General features: G+C 40.2%; 1 protein-coding gene across 3 annotated transcripts in view; it reads left to right on the top strand.

The window, feature by feature from the left end:
- vps50 (VPS50 EARP/GARPII complex subunit) overlaps positions 1 to 23,298 on the top strand; it is a 107,391-nt gene that overhangs the window by 3,301 nt on the left and 80,792 nt on the right. For 2 of the 3 annotated variants that reach the window (XM_069694621.1, XM_069694605.1), the window contains exons 3-9: positions 5,304 to 5,426; positions 6,408 to 6,479; positions 13,947 to 14,000; positions 19,451 to 19,521; positions 20,171 to 20,288; positions 21,984 to 22,019; positions 22,583 to 22,665. In XM_069694621.1, coding sequence (XP_069550722.1) covers positions 5,304 to 5,426; positions 6,408 to 6,479; positions 13,947 to 14,000; positions 19,451 to 19,521; positions 20,171 to 20,288; positions 21,984 to 22,019; positions 22,583 to 22,665 — 557 coding nt within the window. The remainder of the gene's footprint in view (positions 1 to 5,303; positions 5,427 to 6,407; positions 6,480 to 13,946; positions 14,001 to 19,450; positions 19,522 to 20,170; positions 20,289 to 21,983; positions 22,020 to 22,582; positions 22,666 to 23,298) is intronic. The other variant, XM_069694612.1, reaches the window with a different exon arrangement.

Here is a 23,298-nt window from a genome sequence, read left to right as displayed (position 1 = left end):
CTCTTTTATGCAAATATAGATTATGTGTTGCTTGTCTTCTATTAGACTGTCAACCATTGGAGCAAAATCCTTGATTATAATTCGATGGTATGAGGTCATATTTATGTGGTTTGCATGAGCTTTGTATTTACATCTTTTACTCACAGTAGATTTATGAAAAATGGTGTCAAAGTTTTAACCTACAAAAACAATTGCTTTTGTTAGGGTGGGGTGGGGGTGTTGTCGTTGAAGATGTCAGGCTGGTTATGTGTGCATACAGAGGTCAGACTATTGGCAATAGCATGAGTTTACCCTCAGGGGAAGCCATTCTCTCAAAGAAAATCTCATCCCCTTCTTCACCTGCTGCTGTGTACCTAACATGTACGTTTATGTCTGGGTCGTAGTGACACGGGGACACACATTTTTTTAAATTTTCATTTAACATGCCAATGTGATGAATTTCTTCTCCTACAAAAAAACCCCAGATGAAAGTAGGTCAATGGCATTTAAAACTAAAATGTGTTTACCAAAATTCATCATAACCATAATATTTTCTTTTATGTTATTTAAAAAAAAAAAAAAGAAGTTTAATTTCAATGAGTCCGAATGGCTCCAAGCTTTTTTGGACCACTTCGATGTTTCTGTGCCTTTTTTTTTTTTTAATGCTCCGAAGCGGCTTTGTGGGTTTACACTAAACACAAACTGGCCTTTTACCCCTTTCCAATCCTTCCTGTTCAAAGCTGTTGTCCCTCTGCGAGTCCATTTCCCGGATTTTCTTTGAAGGTGTTGTGGATGGGGGTTATCTCTCTTAACCTCTTCAGCCCGATGGTGCCTTTGATGATTTGTAACACTGTACTATATTGGCTTAACACTGTTTGAACACAACGAAACTTCAAATTCTATAAACATATAAATACAAATGTGAGGATTTGGAGCTTTACTTTGCTTTCATCATAAAGGCATTTCTATCTCTCGGTTTTGGACCTCTGGTCAGACAAAACAACTCATTTTAGTGAGACTCTGGTTTGAAAACATTTCTGGAATGTTATAATCTAAATAATGAATTGGTTAATTTCAAAATAACTGACATAGGCCGATGTAAATAGTTTACATAGTATCTCTGGGATGCTGGGCCACATAGAAAAATATATATATATACATATATATATATATTTTTTACCTTGCTTTTGAGAGAAGTGTTCAGATTCCCTGAGGCACCTCCAACCCTGCTGTTTGTGTGCTGGTCGATACAGTAACCATTCCCCACCAGCAGGGGTCGCCCTCTATTTACTCATCACACATTTCTCTCAGAATTACTCAGATTACTAAAATTTTCATTTACTCAAGCTGAGTGCACCATCTTCTTCATATTGTCCTTATTTCTAAACTCAATGGAGTAACGTGATTGGCTGACTACCTCCGGTGTGCATGATGTATTTTTTCTGAGGGCAGGGCCTGGAGATAAAGCTGTGAGGGTGACATATTTGATAACCCGTGAGTGGTTCACACAGCATATCTTGAGGGGGAACACGGCTCACTTTGACCTTTCACATCAGGCTTTGTAGATCAGCTTTTGTGTAAATACATATTCAAGTGCCTGACTACACACACGTAATGAAACAACTGCATGACATCATAGATACACAGTCCTCATGCTTTTGTGGCTCAATAGGAGACCGCGCTGAATGAAAGGTATATTAATCACGTTTGTCCAAGCAGAAATCCAATCGTACTATTTGTTAACCCAGCGGCTGTCGGCAGCGTTGAAGCCTGGATAGCGCTGTCGGCTGTGATTGCGTCCTAATGTCCCAAAAGACAACTGTGTTAAACCCTTGTTGAGTCGCAGACGAGCATATACACCCAGTTAGGCTCCCATACATATTCAACGCTGATTACAGTGAGGAGGTTTTGATTTGTTCGTCTAATGAATGATTCCATAGTGGAAATAATTGGCTCTCCTCTCCTCTCGCGTGTCTCACAGGATTTTCCATGAACCTCTTTTGTTTATTCAGTCGTGTGTTTTACCAGGGCCGCTGTGTTGTCGAGATTTATTTATTTATTTTTCTGGTCACGCGCTTGATTTTCCACACTCAATCAGCACTCCAGACCAATATCCACTTTGATTCTCTGATAAAGCCCGTTAAATGTCCCACACATGGGATGCAAATAGATTTCTAATTTCCGCAATGAGATGAGGATTTCATTAATTTGTGTGTGTGTGTGTGTGTGTGTGTGTGTGGGGGGGGGGGGGGTGGGGAGGAGAGGAGAGGAGGGGAGGGGTTAAGAATGGTTTGTTTGTCTCTCATCCCTTCAAAGTGAAATTTGATCAAATTCTCACAGTGGCTCATATTTAAGGTTTCTTATGTGGGGCATAGCTGCTTTGTATTTGTGCCTTGCACAGCAGCAGGGAGGGTAGGGAATTGTTTAACCTGAGGCAGCAACCTCCTCAGTGAGTCATTCACTTCAAGAAGTTTTAAGTTTTGCCCGTCACTGCCAGTGGGAGGCGAAATAAGAGAGAGCAAAGAAAGATGGTGGAGGTGAATTGCCCTAAAAAGCGGCTTCACAGGAGACTCATTGCTGTCTTTTTTTTTTTTTTGCTCATTCCTCTTGTCTTTTTCTTTCTGCTGTAACTTTCGCGCCCAATGAGTCATCCACCTCATCCTCCACCCTCCCCTTTTTCACTTTCCCTCTCATTTGAGCTGATTTCCCACCCACCCTTTTGATAGTGGAGCATGATCTCGTACCGCTAACCCTCCTTTCCAATCTTGCGCACTCACCCACACATTTCCCCCGGGGCTCGAGCTGCTCACTCCTTCACCTGGATTCAAATATGGCAACATGCATACTTGATCTCACACATACACACACAAATGCACCAACACACATATTAAACACATTTAACGCTTCATTTCAATCCTCCCAAATGCCTTGTGTAGATGACATATATGGTATTAAAGGGATTCTGTGTGTGTGTAATTGAATTAGATGAAGCTATATTTTAACTGTGAACATAAAAATTGCTCACAGCAACATTTCTTTATATAAATTTCACTCAGCAAGACACGCTGTCACCCACAGAAGCAGATTTAGTTCCTTGGGTGGTGGCACACCTCATTGCCTCGCTGTACGCCTTTTGCTGGTAGTGTCTGGGAAAATATTTGTGGCTAGGCAGGTGTGTAACAGAGTTGTCTTGATCAGTGTCTGCTATCTCAGGAAGGTGTTTTTTTTTTTTTTTTTAATGGAGTATGAATGCATATAGGGGTGTATGGATTGCATTTATCTCATAATTCCTCATCCAACCTCATTCCTAAGCCCCTGGCCTATTTTAATTGCCATTAGGCTTTAATGTGCTGATGCCTCAAAGTATTGATGCCACACAAACAAGAAGTTCAACTCACGATGCAAATGAAGGACTTCCTCTCCATCCAGCATGAATTGTTTTCTTTATTTACCAAGGATGGGCATTTGAAGCAGAAATGCTAATTGGTATTTGGTGGAAACAATTTGACTTTAATTCAAAGCGACCTAACGGTCCCCTGCGCAGGACCTCGTTTTTGTTTTTGTTTTTTCGAAGACGCTCCACGCAGATCTTACTGACAGGAGCCTTTGAATGTTTCATTCGTTTGTACTGTTGCATCCTGTCTCACAGCGCCACACATGTTCTTCCAAAGTAATGTCGTCTTCTTTTGCTTCTTAATAGCGGTTAGCAAACAGCATTTAGGAGAATTACCGCTCCCTTTTGGCGATAGTCATGCATTACTACAAGGTGCTGGTAGAAATGAGGGGAAAAATAACCATAAGTGGCATTTTGCGGGTCCGAGCCTTTTCGCGTTCACAACGAAGCACCTCAAATGACCAAAATTAAAGCTGCAAGCAGCTTCCACAAGCGTGGTTCAACGTAAACATCTACCACGTTTTATGACGATTGGACAGATGCATTGATTTGTGGTCAAATTTGCACCGGGCTCATGCACATGTTTGGAACTGGTAGCAGCCTGAATTGAGGAGTTTTTGAAAACAGTTTTACACGCATAGTTCGCTATTGTTATGAAACATAATGGCCTGTTTTGTAATGATCGGACAAACAATTTCTCATTCATAGTCGGATTTTGTTGTGCCACGTCCATTTTTTTGCATTCGCAGCGCCCTGTTCGAATGAAACTTTCAGAGTATGGTTCAAGTTCTTACGTGGATGCATCCTGCCTGTTTTGTGAGGATTGGACCAACGGTTGTTGATGGTGGTCTATTCATGTTCTGAGCCATGACTTTTTGAAATGAATTAGTCTATATCTTAAAAACCATACAAAGGAGCAATAAGCTCTAATAAGCTTGGTCTGATGATAATCTACAGGAAATCCAGTTGGAATCGGACCGACGGTTTCGGAGGATATGTCAATGTGTTTTTTTTTATTTATTTTTTTATCAAGAAATAAATTGCAGAAAGTCTATCATGGCGAACTTTTACGGTCCTATTCTTTTATATAAAATGCAATCTTTTTATGCAATGTAATATATTCAGTGGGTATTTAGTATTCTTAGTCATGTTAGTGGCATGAGTCTCAGGATGAATAAATATACCTTTCACTTTTATTTTGAGCAACTTTTACTTGTATATTGCAAAACACAGTCATCCCACCACCGTGGAATTAATGTTACTGTATCTTGGCTCATTGAGGCAGTCAAGAGGGGATGTGGGGCTTAAAACCCTTCATCTGAAAGACTGACTGCAGCAATAAGCCTCGACGGATGCGCGGCATGTTAATCGATAAGGCTCTGATGTTTTTCCGAGATTCTCAGAAGGGATATCTCCGTTGTCTCTCTTTTTTTAATTTGATTTTTTTGGTCAATCGTGTCTTCTTTTCTTTTCTTCTCATGGCTGCCTGCCATCCCCCATGACAGCTGTCCAACGAAACAAGCTGCAATCTTATCCCAAACTCTGTGATTAACATTTTCCTCCCTTTTTTCCCGCACTGCACACCACCTCGTTCCCTCTCCTTGTCCTCTGCCTCATTTATTTTTCTGGCCTCACTTTGTCCTTTACTCTTTGTCTTTGTCCTTGTCCTTAAACTCCTCTGTACCTCTTGTTTCTCTAATCTTATTGTTTCTCCTTTTATTGATCTTTCCTCTGGCAGCTTTGCTATTTTCTACATTTTTCTTGATGATATTTTTGTTTGTCGTTTCATTACTTGGAAAATGATGCAATCTTGCGTCTCCAGCATTTTCTGTTTATGTCCCAATGTGTCTGGAACTTTCTGATGCTAACTTCAGGGACGTCTTTTAACTATGTCTCTCTTTGTCCCTCTTGGTCTGTCTCTGTCTTTTAGGAGGAGCTGCGGGAGCTGAGGGAGCAGCCCATCGACCCACAGGCGGAGCAGGAAATCATTGACAGCATCGAGGAGGTCTACTTCTCAAACGACTCCTTCGACATGGTGCAGCATGAACTGGAGGTCGGATACTCTTTATAAATGCCAGGGCTTGAGCTATTGACCGAATGAGCACCACTCACTTGTAAAATGACAACATTTGGAGACTGGCCTCCTAAGTTCCCACGCCCCCTCAGTGAAACAATAATTCGATCCAACCCACCCCATTTCAATAACTTTGATAACAGCAAGACTGCATTTCTAATGTGAATAAATATGGTTTATTGTGCTTTGAACCCCATCTGACTGGCAGAAGTAAAGCTCTTTCTCACCTGAGCTGCTGCCTCTTACACTTACACGCTGAGCCGCATGCATACCATTGACGTCCCGATTGATGGATTGCATCCGCTCAACAGAAGAAGGGTGTGAAATCTCATTAGATTTATCTTGGTATTGCTACGCCATCTAAAATGAGACTCTCAGTCAAGGGGAAAGTAATTACCTATCATCCTCTGGGCCATGGATTTGCAATATCTTCTTTCCCGAGCAGAGTTTGTTTGCTGTTTACTAAATAATGTCCTCTACCTTCTTGACTAATCTCAGTCATGATCTCGCAAAGTGTATTTATTGAGCAAATTCTTTTTGTTTTTTGGAATAGAAGAAGAGCCAACGCTATCTTTTGTCACCCCTGTGAAACCAGCTTTAGCTCTTCGAAATGCCTAGTGCGATATCTCTGAAAAATTAGGATGCCCAGGAGTGAAAATTGTCTCTCCCAAGATAAATGATATCGCTCCTACGGCCCTCAGCATCGGAACTTTGATACTGCCATAGGTCTTCTTTGAATATTTTTCTGTTGGACGCACACACAGCGAGGATTTTTATTATGTTGAATATGAGAAGTGTTTGGAAGCAAAACGCAGTTGTCAAAGAAGTGTGCAGATTGTGTTTACTGACAGAAAAGTCTTGGATATCTCCAGCTGTGTAGGAGGAAGTATTGTAAACACACATTAAGGTTGCATGTTTGTATCCGTGTGCGTGTGCGTGTGTGTGTGATTATGATCATAGAAACTCCCACCTGAGCTGAACCTGCAGGAGCTGGAGGAGTACAGAGACAAGCTGAAGAGACAACAGGCAGCAGTAAGTACCTTCCTACTCTGTCGCTCTCGCACGCACACACACACACACACACACACACACACACACACACACACACACACACACACACACACACACACACACACACACACACACACACACACACACACACACACACGCACGCACATTTTCACACATGCAGGCGTACAACCATGCCAGTGTATTTTATGGTCATTTCTGGCTCATAAAAATCAAGAACCAAAAGAACTCAACTTTCTTTATGATTCTTGCCCTGAAATTAGTAGTTTGACAAAATGTTCCAGTGCTCTCAGCTCTCTTGCATGGTTTTTGCAGTTGTCATGGAGATGGATCTGTTGATACATAGTGTATGCTATTGGTTGTGATTTTAATGACGGCAGTCAGGACGTCATGTTGGCATGAAAGCGCAATGATGTACTTAAGGCCTGAAACTCTGTGTGCCAATGAAGACCATGTAATATGGATTACAGCTCCTAAATGGACCCTTGCATTGTTTTGTCTTTTTTTTTTTTTCTTTCCCATTTGATTTGCAAGTGCTTCAGTTTTGTGGTTTGTTCATGAGTACTTTGCCACAAATATGTACAGTGTGTGAGTGTTATAGTTGACATAGTTAATGGATTTTCTGTAGATGCATCACATGATTTAACAAGATCAAATTAAAACCTGGTACTGCATATGTCTCGACCTTTTATGAAACCCTGGAGTGCTTTTAATTTCAAGTGAGGGCTTTTAATTTGAAATGGATGCACTCAAGCCCAAAAGAAAACAACTCTAAAAGGTCCTCTCAAGAGCCTGTTGTGAGCAGTGGCAAACTCGGATCATTTGTCAGGTCAAAATGAATGGTCAGAACATAAAATACAAGTCTGGGGAATCTTCCAATCAGGCTTTTTATGGCCATGGATTTATTGGGATTGAATTCTTCAAATTTGATACTGATCATCAAAAGTATTTATTTTACTGGTAGCAGTGTTTTCTCAACAAAAGAAACTAGAGGTCCAAAGTTTCTTCTCCTTCTTGGAAACCTTGGCTGACTTCATGTTGAGCTAAATTTTATTCTTGTTTCTGGAAAATGGAAGTAATAAAAACTGCTTAAGCCGTCCATGCTAACTTACATTGTAGATATATAATATATGAAATTAAAACACCTGAAAATCCTGTTTTCCTTCAGATAAAGGCATTGAATTTCTGCATTTGCTCTGTTGTCTCAGGACAACTGATCAACAACGGGCTTCTGCAATGTGGTGTACAACCCAAAGATTTTACAGTCCTACCTGACAACATATAACGAGCCCCAAACACCATGGTTTTTTTTGGGCTGATTTAGAATTTGGTGGTCTTTTAAACTACAAATGAGAGATGGGGGCAAAAATATATAACTGATACCGATCAGCGGTCAATAGCGCTTGGGTTCCTTGTGCCTGAACTCTTGAGTCCTGTGACGTCATTGGCCTGTGTTTTCTTCCACAGCAGGGCCATCTCCATAGTGACCGTTGTTCTGAGGTCAGTCAGGTGCGCTCAGACTTTCAGACTGGTGAGCTGGCCTGTCAACAAATTCTGTTTATAGAAGCACGTGGAAGAGCAAGCAGCTGTTTTCCCCTCTGTTCTCTCAGTCCCCACAGTCCGGTGTAGTTTTTTCCCCACCTACCCTCCATCCTGACATGCGCCTGTAGATTTGCTCACCTGTTTGTCACTTTTTTTTTTCTTTTTCATGCTTTGACACATTTATACCCTTCATACTTCTTATCCCTGTTTTTCATCCATGCCGCTCGTCCTCCTCGTCCCCTCTTTTGACATCAGTAGCCCACAGAGCTGCTTGCGTAGCTAAAAGGATGCTCCAGACTCTCTCGCTCTGTGGTATGGCGACACCTACAATTTAGCACCGCTTCAGTGTACACAAACACACTCTCACACATATCCTCTCTGTCTCTTACTTCCTCTATCTTTCTGGCTGTCAGCCTGCAGGTACCTCACGGGAATGGCCATGGTAATTGGTTCAGTGTGCTGCCAGGCAGCAAATCCGCAGCTAAGTTTTTCAGCAAGCTTATCAATGCAAACCTGTAGATCTGCACCTCAATGAAGTGTTTGTCTAACTCAACGCCCTGAGTTTTTTTTTTTTATAAAGTATTCACAGTATACACCTCAGTCCATTCTACCTACATTTTCTGCTCTTTTTTCATCATTTTTTAATTTTTTTCAATTTTTTTTATGAAGAGACATGTATAGTATATATACATATATATATTTTTTTCCCACTGTCTTGAAAAGTTTGACCATTCCATTCAAGAGTCAGGCTTTTTCAGAATAGTTACCAGAAGATTGAGATTACACTTGTTCCCATTAATGAATTATACCTTTCTTTTAATCTAAAGTGAATATTTTAACAAATACTTCAACTGTCACTCTCATCCTGTCCAGACAAAGTAGATTGGTAAATGGTGGTAAATGAGGTTGTTAAAATAGAATTGTTCTTTTCTATCTGTGATTGAGTTCATGCTTCCATTTGATTCACTAAGGTGACATCCCAGATTTGATTGGCGGGTGTTATCTTACGCATTATAAATGAGATGCAAGGGGAAAAGTTTGAAATATGCTAATGAAGGGGGGTTTAAAGACGCTGCTGAATTTAAAATTTGTGCTGAAATATATATATTTTTAAATGCCTTTATTGTACCGTGAAGTCAATAAATGGCAATGTTGGCAACAGCATTTCTACAGGTGGGCAGTTAATATGTGTACATTCATACTGTATACAACTCTTCTACTCATGCACACCTCATATACACACTTGAGCCTACGGATGCGCTCAGTCATCAGTGTGTGAAATAGAGCATAGTCCTCTGAAGAAAGTGATAATAGTGCTATCAGATTGTCTGCATCAGGATGCCCTGCGATGGCCTTTTCCTCCTGGTGGATGAGATGGACGCTCTCTGCACAATTTATCTGTGACATCATTAGTTAGGCTGTAAAGCAGCTCGGCGTGCGTGACCGTGCGTACTAACAGGGGCTTGACTACATGAAAGTGAAATAGATGCAGTATGTACCATATACATTTGTAGCCCTTTACCATCCTCTCTTCACTCCTGCTGTGTTTTTGTGTTTGTGTGTGTTTGTGTATGTTTGTGTGTGGGTGTTGACTTACATGAACATGAACTCTTCTCTATGTGAATTGTCTGCTGCAAGGCGGAGCAGACTCTCGGAGGTTTCGGGGAAGAGAACCGCTGCCCCATTTCTCCGCAGTCGCGGTGTCCACACTTAATTGGCATCGCTGACAAGCGGCTGGCAGAGACTCGTCTCGAGGCTAATTACCCTTTCATGCTGCGAGACTTTGGCTCATACAAACAAATGTCAGGGTCCAGAGATGCAATTTGTGTGTTTTTGCCATTATTCCCATTTAACATAAACACTTTAAAGCATCAATTAATATGGACACACATGCTTGTATCATACTTTCTCGGGGCGTCATCAAACCTGATCAAAAGTGTGAGCTACTTTTACCATTAAAATTAAGTTAGTCCGACTTTTAAATGTTGAAATAGTTTGAGACAAGAACTATTCATAATAAAGTACACACATGCCCAGTGATTTATTCTTTTTAGACACAACTTAAGAGCGGTATCAAAACGTTTGACATTACTGTTCCCATCCACCTGAAGGTGACTTTCTTCACAGGGGAATGTAGGCTACTTGGCAGCAGAGGCAATGGGTAGTAATGCGGATGAACATGTTCAATTTTTAATGAAACTTGAAAGCTAGAGATGACTCTCCGTCCTGCAGCAGTAATGAATTCGGTCCCCCTGCTCAGTTTTTTTTAATTTTTATTTTTTTTTAAAGTTTGTAAAGCTTATGCAATCTTTGCCTAAGTCTTGCCTGGCTGCCAGATTCCTCCCCATGTCTTAAATCAGGCTGAAGTGACATCCTGCTGTGCAAGAGGAAGTTCTAGTTGGTGTACGTGGAAGTGAAAATAGAACAGCAGAAGTCGCACGGTTGCATGACAAGTACACGCGCGCGCGCACGGAAACACACACACACACACACACACACACACACACACACACACACACACACACACACACACACACACACACACACACACACACACACACACACACACACACACACACACACACACACACACACACACACACACACAGTGATAGATAGCTTCAAAGCGATGGTATAGTGATATTTTTTAAAAGCTGGAAAGCACCCCTATTGAGAAGTAAACAGTTAAAGTTAATACATTTTTATTTGACATTTTGGTGGAGGGTGTCCTGCTCATGTGAGGGACCAGCGCACCCTTCACTTCAAGGTTATTTGGGTTTATATGGTTCTGTGCTACCTGTGGAAACCCTCACTGTTGACTTAACTCTCTGTAGTTATTCTTGAGTTGAATCGTAAGTTGAACTCTCTTAATCAGGCTGACCTGCACCATCACTTCGCTGTTTAATACTTTTCACTGCTACCAAACCTAATCATCGCTCGCTAATATGATCTTAATTGACTCGTACATCTCAGTTAATACTTGCTAGAAAGAGGAAACATATTTTTGCCACATATTTTTTCAACCTAACACTTATATCTATAGGGCACATCCTTCTTGCTAACGGGTGAGTGCAAGATAAACTGCCCAAACATGTTCAGTCTTTCATTTTAATGTATGATGTGTGTCTCTGTATGAGTCATTTGTCTTCTGCTGTGACTTCCCTCATTTTGTCTCATTTCTTTTATCCCTCCTGGCACAGGAAAATTGCATTCATTGTCTCGCTGTGAATTGATCATTGCTCATTGTCAGTCACTAGTTTTGGACAATATTTAGTTTGTCTGCTAAATATTACATTCACTGTGCTTGCTTTGGTATTCAGTAATGGCACAATTAACCTCCATTTGTGTGTGAGAGGGCAAGCTGAGAATGAATGACTTTGGCCTTGTGGCACAGGTGGGAGGACTGCATGGTGACTCAGCCAGTTTTGCTTTAGAGTCTTTTACTTCTTTTGAAAATGTTTAGTATTGAATGGTGTAAAGAGTGGAATGCCAATAGGTGGCATTGTGGTATTATTTTGGGACAGCTTAGTAAACTCCCAACTTCTTACAACTTGATCAACTTGTTCCTACATTTATATTAAGGATGCACAGTATCAGACTTTTTGCCGATGTCCAATATGCCCATAGAATGTATATAAAAATGGACGTAGCCTCCTGGTCTAAGCGGGAAGCCAATGTGGAAGGGCCTTAAAGTGCCACTGAAGGCCACTTGGGGTACACTCCAAAAAGCCTCCAGCTCCATAGACTCCCATTCAACTTTGTTCATGAAATATACAATCAATATTTATTTTTACAAATTATTAATGTGTCCCTCAATAAATAAACTCCTTCTGATCAGTGTTCTGGTGGTCCATCTGAAAATGATCCCATAATTAATGAGATAATAGGCCTCAAAAAGCTATAGGTGTTCGGGTTCAGAATTGTATCAAGTCAGATTTGCCACTTGCTCCTCCTCAACTCGTTTAAATATGGTCACTTGTGGCTCTAAAAAACCCCACAAAGATGTCAAACTCGACGCTTCAAAATTATATAATTGGTTCACAAACCAATGTGTGATGTCATGGTAGTTTGTAGCTTGGACATGCTCTGATATTTTCTAACTCTTTTGGCCAATTGCCCGAACAGACATGTACATATTTTCCACCTAATTGCAGGGTTTATCAAGTCTCTCCTGTGGTGGAATTAACATGTTATGCATATTGTGAAGACATACTGGCAGATGTAGACATAAAAACAATGCTTTTAAAAATGTGCAAAATCACTGGGCAACATAAGAAACCCCTTCAATTTAGGTTGCATTAAACATGGCATATTTACTTTTAGGTAACATTTTCTTTCAAACTAAATTGTAAGCTTAATCCTGGGGTTGGATAATGCTCTCCCTGAAACAGTCCTGACAGTGGCCACAACCAGGCACAATTTTTAGGACTTCATTTAATCAATCATTGAGCATTCCCTTATAGTTACATTTTGGCTTCATGGTCCAGTCATATTTGTAGAAATGTTAATTTTGGGCCGATGCCGGTATTATTTTTCAAGGCCTTCATCGACCGACACTGATGATGTGCCGATATTGTCGTGCAACCCTATTTTGAATATTAAAAGACACACAGACATGCTCAAACCCTGTCGAATGAACAGTTTCACTTGAGCTGCATTTGCCATCTGCTCAGGTCTCCTGCTGGCTACCGTGCATACTTTACACATGTCGAGATGTCATCCCCACCTCTGGCCTCAGGAAGGCTCACTGTGAGTGGGAGAAAGATAGTGGATTGGTTGGTTTTATCTACTGGATGAGTGCTTGTTCTTTGTCATTGTAATTAGCAGGACATTCATTTCCAGCTCATATATTTGTAATCAGATTTGAAAATCCTCAGGTTTATCCTTGATATTTAAATGATTAATAATAATAATTAAAAAAAAATGAGTAGTTGAAATGATGCTGTGCTGAATCTACAGAACAGTTCATGTATTTTTTAGTCAAATGCTTCTTCTTGTAACAATGGAGATTGTACAACATTGTTATGTAATGACCACTGTAACTCTGGATGAACTTTAGAAAAAACATTTGATGATGCCATGATGTCATCAGGGTTAACTTGGATTGGGTTTAGAAAGTACAAATATATAAACAAAGTGCTAGAGCCCGACTGACACTAGATGTTTGAGGTCGATGCCAATATTAGGGAAAGTAAAAAAAAATGCTGGTACTGATATATCGACTGAAATGTTCTTATCAAACACTTTTAATGGAAATATGTAATGGAGGCAGGATATTTTACAGTTTAATGACAAATTTTGGTGTCCAAAATGACATCAGTGCATCAAAGTAGTGAACTTCACTAGAAATGTAATAATACAAAATAATTATGAAAAATACAAATAGAACAACATCTAAATTACTCCCAGCATCTTTTTCTGCATTATGTTTTGTAAGACTTTTTTTTCATATCGGATACCATATACACTGATACTGATATATCTGTCTATCTTTTTCCTTTTCCACTAAAAGAAAGTGAATATCCTGCTGATCCTTTGACAAGGCTTAATACCGGGCTGAATGTCATGAGCAGAGCACAATCTCTTCAAAATAATTACAATTTCACTGTAGCTGTGAATTGGATTGGTAATAAGCACAGCGTAGAAGACAGGACATTAGGAACAGAGAGAACAGAGACTTCTCTAAAAAAAAAAACAAGAGTAATGTTATTGAAAAAGACACTGAGTGAAATGAGACTGTCCCTTATAAGACTTTAGATTTAGATACAGACATCACTGATTGCTATTCTTGTCCCATCCTCAAAAACAAGATTATTCTGTCCAAACTGTTTCTGCCTGGTCACATTTGGGAAGAACATCAAAATGTTTTTTTTTACTCTTTTTTTAATTTTTTTTTTAAAGAAATTGTTTTTCTCTGTCTGTCTGTAGGTTTCAAAAAAAGTTGCAGATCTTATTCTGGAAAAACAGCCTGCTTATGTCAAGGTAAGTGTCCAGCATCAACTCAGGACATCACTAAACAGCCTTTCCTTTCTTTTTTCAGCCCAGCTGGTCTTAAAGTGTTTATTTCCAAAACAATTCACTTATATTTGCTCATATATATATATATATATATATATATATATATATATATATATATATATCTCTCTCTCTCTGAGAGAGAGAGATCTCTCTCTCTCTAGAGAGAGAGAGAGAGAGAGAGAGAGAGAGAGAGAGAGAGATAGATAGATAGATAGATAGAAATTAAGAAGTTAAGAAAATATGTATATATCATATCTTAACTTCTGACATGTTATGACAGGACATCCATTTTTTTTTTTAATGCTCTCAGGGTGCCAGTAGATATATTCCTGTGAATGTGATGCAACAAGATAAAGACAGAATTTTGGTAACCATGGCAATGGGAAATCTAACTCCATTCATGGATAAGGAAAATGGGGCCAGCAATCTTGTTTTTTTAAATTTTTATTCAGAACATAGTCAGGTTGTGAATTAAATCGCACAGTGGTTCTGCAATGAACTGAAATGAACCAGTGTTTGTGAGGATTTCCTTTATAGGAGGTAAGTTCCTCTGTGTGTGTTTGGTTTTGAGAACGGGCTGGCGATTACAGGAGACCAAATTTGCTATTGTGACAACTCTTTTGCCTAACTTTATTTAATACCATTTTGAATTGATTAATTTTAGATAACAATACTTGTTGGTTCATGAAACGAGCAAAGGAAGCCATCATCAGTACTAAACTATTAATAAATAGGTAAACATATAATTTGGTTTGCAGCTGCATCAAGTGGGCTTCAAATTAAAGCATTTTGGCAGAAGATCAAAGACGTGTGAATGCTGAGATTTGTACATGTATTTGTGTGTGTTGGATTTCACTGAAGAAGTTAGTCTTTTGATTTGATTTAGCAATAAAGCTAGTTCCATCAGCTATAAATCACTACTGAAGTTTGGTTGAGCATGTTAAATTCGAATTTAGTCAAAGAAGCGTTGAACCTGGTAAGACACAGCAGATGACTGACAGCTTTAAAATATTTGGTGTGCAGTGAAATTGCAGTGAGATCACTGCCATTGTTAAGCCATCGCAGGGTCAGTCTATGAATAGTAAACTGATCATTTCTGTGACCCTAACTTTGACGCCGCAGAGTTAAGATGACAGCGGGGCTTATTAGTAGACATTGCCAGAGATGTTGGGGGCATTTCCGTTGACCCATCTCAGCCCACATTCAGTCGGTCTACAAATGTCATGTGAAGTTCAGAGGCCATTCCAGTTTCCACATCTCTGACTTTACTGTCACAATGAAAGGAAAGAAAAGGTTCTACTGCATCATTTTCTAGGCCTGAGCAGGATTTAGACGCCAATTGTGGCCTCCACTTGCACTCGGAGTGTTTGTGTGGAAGATTGCATCGAGGACAGAGCCTTTATTACTGGTTCATTTACAGTTGTTTATCACGATCTCATTGTGTATCATTTTCACTTGCCCACACTGACCTTGTCTTTTTCTTTCACTTCAAAACCTCTACCTTTTAGTTTTTAAAGCTGACACGTATAAAAAAAAAAATTCCATGAGTTCATGGTTTGATCCAGTTAAACTCAGCAACATTGGTAGCGGGGTGGTTTGAAATAATTTCCCCGTCTTATCTCCTCAGTTAAAAAGAGACAGGTTAGAATTGAGTGGCCAAGCTGCACGAGCCTCATACTTATCAGGAAAGAGGGATTGCCTCGTTGGAATCCCAAGTTGTAATGAATTTGCACCAGGTAGCCCCGACCTGGTCACTCAGCATCGTTACAAAAGAATGGACTTGGCTCCCCTGAAAGAGATTGGTAATTTGTTCAACATGGGCGGTCATACCTTCCAATTACAAGGGGGGGGGGGGGGCCTTAAGCTCTCTCATTGAGGAGACTACAACTTAGAAAAAAAAGGATGCGACAGGGTGATTAATATCTAATGCAGACGAGCAGGTATGGTCACAAAAATAATTGTGTATTAAAGTGGAGACATAAACACACTATAGAAAATACAATGTTAACTTCAGCTGTAAAAGCTATTTTCCACCGCGTTCCGTCTGCGACACGGCCACCAGAGCTGATCACCGTCATTAAAGTCAATGCTTTATATCCCACCAGTTGTGCCACGGTGCGTGTCGGCAGCGTTCCAGAAGCGGCGCTAAAGATAGGCGATAGACAGTCCATTTTTGATTGAAGCTGCACGGAGATGCTGGGCAGGAAGTCAGTCACAAGTAAACCAAAAGAATCCTGTCAGTTTTCAAAATAAAACATCCATGTGCAAACTCGTGCTACAATAGTTACAAAAATAATTCAGAGGGTTAATGTTTTTTTAATGTCTAAAACACAATAAACTATAATAACTTTGTCTGTAGGCTACAGCACAAAGTAGGAAATAACAACAATAAACACAAAACGGGCAATTAAACAACATTTACCCACTTTAGAAACATAAAAATCAAGAAAATATGACCAAAGCAGGAAGCAGGCAGACAAAAATGCTGCACCTCTGAAATGCTCCCGGTGGGCTATGAAACCACACCGAGGACTGAACAAAACTGCAAAATGCAGGTAAGAAACTGCACTTGTGTCTCCCTGTCATTCAGCTTTGCTTTCAATGCACCTCAATAGTACAAAGTTGGTACTTCAGGGCCCGAAACAGCAGCATCATTAGCATGTATAGGTGGGAAAACAGGGAGCCACTGCATAATCAATGTGCTACAGGGTCACAGAAAGGACCTCTTATGAATATATGAATAAAGAAGGCTGGAAAAAAAAAAAGGGCTCCCATGCAATTAACCATCTTTTTCTGCCTAACCTGCACTTCCCACACCAGAGCTGTGTTTGTGGACACTGTAGGAGTCGGGTCATATAGTGTAACTGCTTTAGAGTTTTCCTGTTTGTGTGCGGTACAAATCTATAACTGCATTTGTGTTTTTCATATAGTGGATTCCAGTCTCTCTTTTCTTGTGGTCTTACTTTGAAGTTTATTGCAGTCATGCATACAAACTGTGAAACCTCTTTTATGTATTAAAACCCGCCTGACTGTTTGTCAGACCTCACCACAGTTACAGTATCTCCTCTTCCACGAGTTAAGCTGATTGAGCCCTAAGTCTGTCAGGTTAAGTGTAGCTCACACATAGGGGTCGACAGCCCGGAGTGTAACTACAAATTGGAGCCTCAGGCTACATACTGAGCATCATGTTGGGCATTTGTGTCGGTGTGCGCGTTTCTGTTTGAACCCGAATGCGAGAGCATTCAAGCTGTCTTCATATTTATTTTCCTGTGTGGATTTGTGAACATAACAGAATGCTTGTGTTACGCTGTGGGACTGTTGTGTTTGCCCAACTGCTGTGTGTTGGTAATGGCCGCCGCAACATGGGGTAGAGACGGCAAGGCCGACTGTGAGTGTTTGCTCGGTGAAGATAAGGTTCTGTTGGAGACTTAAAGAAAAGGCTTCTTTTGTCATTACATTTTCCCCCCCGAGCGCACTTCTTCTGTCACCACACTGCTATTAACTGTTAAACTGAATGAAACCAGCCTCCGTTATGCTTTGATTTACTTGTCAGTCGTCGAATCACCGCTTAGCAGACAAGGGCATCTTCCGAGGACGCATGTTAATGTTTGTCTGAGTGGCACCTAAATGCCACCATGGTATCTGCACATATTTGTTTTTAACTAGTGCGTAACTTATTGTGAAGAAATGCTGAGATATGTGGTAACTTTAAAGACAAGTCATCTTCGGTATTTAAGTTGTATTTGACTTGCAAAGACATCAGTTTGATTGTTGTTCTAATGTTCATGCTTTCATTCAGCTTGTTGTTCATATTGTTGGTTGTAGCGGTACCTGCCACCTACTGCACATATGTGACTTAATGTGAATTGTTTAACAAACAAGACAGAGTAGGTCAAGTTGGAAGAAACAGTTTGATTATTTCATGTATTTACTTGTTTGGAGACGGTCTGGGGAGACGATCCATACTCTCAAAATCTGCAGCCAGCAGCTGGTTGGGTAGCTGAGCATTAAAAACTGGAGGCAGGGGGAAACAAGTAGCCTGGCTCTGTCTAAATGTAACAAGTGGAAAAGTGGAAAAAAGTTGTAGTTTTAATGGGGGTGATATTCCTGACTAAGAAATAGCTGGAAACGTAATCCTCTATGGAACCACAACTTGTTGGGTTTAAACTGGATACAGTACTTTTAATTAGACATTTACTTTAGACAGAGCCATGGTAGCTGTTTACCCCGTTTTTAGTTTTTAGGCTAAGATAAATGAACTATCTCCTTGCTGTAGCTTCATATTCACTGTTCAGATATGAGAGCAATACTGATATTCTTATTGAAAACAAATCCATGTCTCCCAAAATGTCACATTATTCCTGGAACATGATTAAGGATTGTGTGTAGCTCAAACAAAACAACTCATAGTTACAAATTAATAAAGCTGTAAGCAGTTGATTTTTCTGCTGATATACGACCAGCTTCCAGTTTGGCTTCATGAAATCAGATTGTTGAATTGGCATCGTGCCATGTGGACGTTGTCTCTTAGTTCCCCAGAAGAGCGTACGAGTCACAAAGTGCATTTCCTTCCAGAGGAGATCCTGGCTATTGAATCAACGCCTGACGTGTCAGGGTCTTCATCAACTCTCAGGATGTTGAGGGGAGATTGGTTTGAAGGGGTTATTGATTCCGTACCCACAGCTAAGGTGCTTTGATGTTATTGTTTTTATTTTTTTATTTTTGCTGAAAATGATTTTCCCCGGATTACATTTTCTTTGGAAAAGTTTTGTTTTTGTCTGACTATGTTTAATGAGGAAGCTTTTGAGAACTCAGAACCTTTTTAGCGATGGGGTAATACAATGTAAAAAAAACAACAACCCGATCAAAGAACAAGCTACTCCCACCTACGGCTCGACATCTGGCAGACCAAGAAAGTAAAAGCACAAAGGCGAGAAGAAAAGTCAACAATATTGCAGGAATGCGGTTTGTCCCTTCGCACTACTAATATTGGCGGAGGGGTGTGCTTGTTCTTGGCAGAGGTCGTTGAAGTGGCATAATAACAGAACTCTCAGACCTGAGTCCTCATTGATCCTTTTCTAAATGTCAAAACTCGCAAGAAAAAGAGTGTTTTCTTATATTTTTTATGTTTTCAAAGTTGTTTTCCAGAACTATACTTGTCTTTGGCACCGATGAAACACGCCTTACCATAAAAACAACATCTATATTATCTGTCTGCTCACCGTGGGGTGCATCTCCCAGAGGAGTACTATGTGTGTGTGTGTGTGTGTGTGTGTGTGAGAGGACTTATTTTCATGGGGTTTGCTCGATAAATGACATTATTAGAGGCGTACCTCTCTGATAGCCCCCTAAAATGAACCAGTCTACCATTCACCTTTGTGTCCTACAGGTTCTAACTCATTTCTTGTTCTCAGGAGCTGGAAAGAGTGACGGCCTTACAGACCAACCTGCAGCTCGCAGCAGTCATTTGCACTAATGCAAGGAGGTAATGACGTTCTGTTACCCTCTATCTATTCACTGCACTGAAATAGCTGCTCAAAAGCACACATTAAACCCGCATCTGCATACTAAGTGCTTTTCTCATAACCATGATAATGTCCCATCATATATTCTCAGTCTCTTGACACGGTCACAAATCCCAAATGATTCCGCCTCGTTTGCCCTGGAAATAAATCAACCATCGAAAACATGCCACTACACATCATACTATGTTCTAAAACACTTGTCTTTATTTATTAGACTTTGCCAAAGCACAGTGAAGATAGGAATTGTGGAGAAAGAGAATAGAGGAATGACATGGAGCAAAGGTCCAGACTTCCAGGAGTCAGATGATTAATGTTGTGTTATTTAATTAGAACCCTTACATACTCATTATTAATCTCAATGATTTGTCTAAATAATCAAGCTTCTGGTGCTACCACCTCTGCATCTGTTTAATAATCAACATCCAGGCAACCATGTCAAGATTATTTATTTATGTTATGTGTTTGTATAGCAAATCACTATTGACAGTATAGATCTACTGTATGTGCATCATCTGTCTCGTTGTTCTACTCACCATGTTGTATATGACCTTTGATTACCTTACAAATAATAAAAAATAGTAAGACTGTCCTGGGACTTGTTTTCTAAAGGCAACTGAGTGTGGCAAAAGAGGGATTTACCGGGGCCAGCCTGGGTTTATTGGCCAATCAAAGAAGGCGACAACTGCTGACAGGCCTGCTCAAGTCCTTGAGGACCATCAAGACCCTGGTAAATTTAACAAGCATAGTTTACATATAATATATTACACTCTAATTTGTCTCTAAATGTGTTGTGAATAGTTTGTTTATGTTTAGCCACAAAAACAGGAATCTGTGCTCTGTTGAATTGTCCATAAGTAAGATTGATATAGGCTTCAGTAGTTATGCTTGAGTCTTTAATCCTGTGACCATCCCTGTCCTAGTTTACAGTTGAGCTGGACCACTAACCTTCTTTTAGAAATTCTTCCCGAGTTCCAAGTAAATGCACAGTTTCTGTTGGGTCCTTTTAGTAGGTTCTGCATCGATTATTATTCTGGTTTGGTCCAATAGCGTAATCTAATTACCAGCCAACATGACTGCATAGTCCTACAGAGATTGTCTCAGCATCCAGTGTGTTGCCTGTTTACTTAAATGAACAGTTATCTGGAAACTATCGTTTAAATAAATTGTGTAAAGCTCGGCTACTCACGGCCATTAATGCAGCTACGTCGTGCTCACTGTGTCTTCGGAGCGGGTCTCCAAAGGCACTCAACTTTGCTGCCGCCTGGGCCTCTTAACACCCCCCTATACACTCGCAGACCTCCGGTGGCTGAGGCTCCTGCCAGTAGTTGCTCTTCGAACGGGTGTCTTGGTCAAAAATATCCCTTAGTCCGGGCCTCACTCCCAATGGGACGCTCCCGTTTCCCCCACCACCTCCGTTAAAGTGACGCACTCCCGGTGTTAGGGGTGCAAATGGAGGCAGGTGACACACGCTCCTTGCCCGCCGCTTGGAACGTGGCACCCTGGACACCCTTCAAGCACCTCTGCTACACAACACCCTGCCTCTCTTCAGAGGAGTTCAATTAAATGAAACAAAAGAAAGACTACTCGACATGAAGGTTATCAGTCGCCTCTTTGGTCTCCTACAGATTTAATTCGATTTGATTCAATTCAATTTAGTTCTATTCAATTCAATTCAATTCAATAAAAAACTAATTATACAGCGCCAAATCACAACACAATATGGTATTTCAGGGAACTTAACATAGTAAAGTCCTTGCAACAGAACTTCATAACATTATACAGATGAACTCCACAATTAAATAATTTCAATGTGAGCAGGGAGAAAAAAATTCCCCTTTAACAGTAAGAGGTGGGAAGAAAAAACACTTTTAACAGAGAGAAACGTCCGGCTCTACCAGGCTCAGAGGTGGGCGGCCATCTGCCTCGACCCGTTGGGTTGAGGGGAGAGCAGAGAGGGAAAACAACGGCACAGAGATCCAAGACAATGAACTGTTGGTGGGGCCAGTAATTGCAGACATAAGGCATGCAGCGCCAGATAATTTTACTCATCAACTTTCAGGGAGCATATAGTACAAGTCCACTGTAAGTGGGAATCTGAGTCACCTACTGATACTGACCCTGAGCTATTTCTGTCTGAAATAGCTTCACAAACACACTGTGGCACATGTTACTGTTGATGAATGAATCGGTGGGGTCGCCGTGAATTATTGCAACTGCTTCTCCACACGTTTTAAAATTGTGATTCGTGTTAATCAGACATACTCTGTTTTTTTTTAATACATTTTCTCATTTCCTTTGATCATTTCCTCAAACTGTGATTATTAAAGGATGTTTCCAACATTGTCACAGGAAGAAAGCATGCAACCAATATTGTGTCTTAATGCTATATTTCTATCTTCTTCTGCCGTTCTTTCCCTAACAGCAAAGAACAGATGTAAGACTCAGCGAGATGCTTGAGGTATTGGCACACACACACACACACACACACACACACACACACACACACACACACACACACACACACACACACACACACACACACACACACACACACACACACACACACACACACACACACACACACACACACACACACACGCATACCTGCATACATGCATACATGCATACATGCATACATGCAGAGATGGTAGTAATTGACTGAAAAAGATCAAACTTCAGCAGGGTTTCAGCCTTGAAAGCAAAACCAACACAAACACTAGATACTTTAACAAATACCCATCTATTGTGAAGGTCAGCAGTAGCGATTGGTATGGATTTGACCACTGTGTGTTATCCCCGGATATCTAGACAGTACTTGCTGTAACAACCTTTTCGATCAAATAGTTAGATGAGACTGGGTCAGAAAATGGATGCGCAGCACTGAACAATGTCACAATCAACCATTATCCAGTATTTTACAGTGTCAGTAGCAGTTTTCTTTTGAAATTGAAAATGGAGATTATACTGTCTATTTGGACATGGAAAAATAGATTAAATTATCTCACCTCTCTGTTCTTTCAGGAGGAAGATTATCCAGGTGCAATCCAGCTCTGCCTTGAATGTCAGAAGGCTGCCAGCACCTTCAAACACTACAGCTGCATCAGGTACAGTATGAGCAGGTTGATGAAGTGAAACTCAGCCGTATCCAATATGTGCAGGCATGGACTTCATTTTCTGGCTGGATGGAATATTTTTTTTATATAAATATGATTTTTCTGATCGCGTTAGTCTGGAATCATCTGATGTCAACTGTGCTTATGAAGAAAAACATAGAAAATTAGTCTTGTTTAAATTTCTGTTTACTTTGAAATGCAAATGGAAAAATGCCATAAGTATTTTTTTTCAAGGTTGGAACCTCCTTGCTTTGTTTGGAAATATCTTATTAAGGGGTGCTTTTTAAAAAAATTCCTCTTGTTTTGCTCATCATTATTCAATTTTTAACCATCTGTAGACATCATCAGAGGGCTTTTAGCTTAGAAGAAATGTACACAATATTAACCAGAACATTTTCAGTGTCATTTTGCTGCAGTCACATTTGTCTGTTTGACTTTTGGTGCTAAATTGTTTGGTATACATCTGGCAGCTGACATTTTTAGATATATTATTACTGATTATCTCTTGTGAAAACTTGTAGTTCTACATTGCTAAAAAAAAAATAAAGGGAACACTTAAACAACACATCCTAGAACTCAATGAATTAAATATTCCAGTTGAAAATCTTTATTCATTACATAGTG

This window comes from Brachyistius frenatus, unplaced genomic scaffold, assembly GCF_029030835.1.
Source record: "Brachyistius frenatus isolate BFR_SWC_R1_liver_20210118 unplaced genomic scaffold, ASM2903083v1 Contig_2, whole genome shotgun sequence".
Classification (NCBI taxonomy): Eukaryota; Metazoa; Chordata; class Actinopteri; family Embiotocidae; genus Brachyistius; species Brachyistius frenatus.
This window is presented reverse-complemented; position numbering and strand designations above follow the sequence as displayed.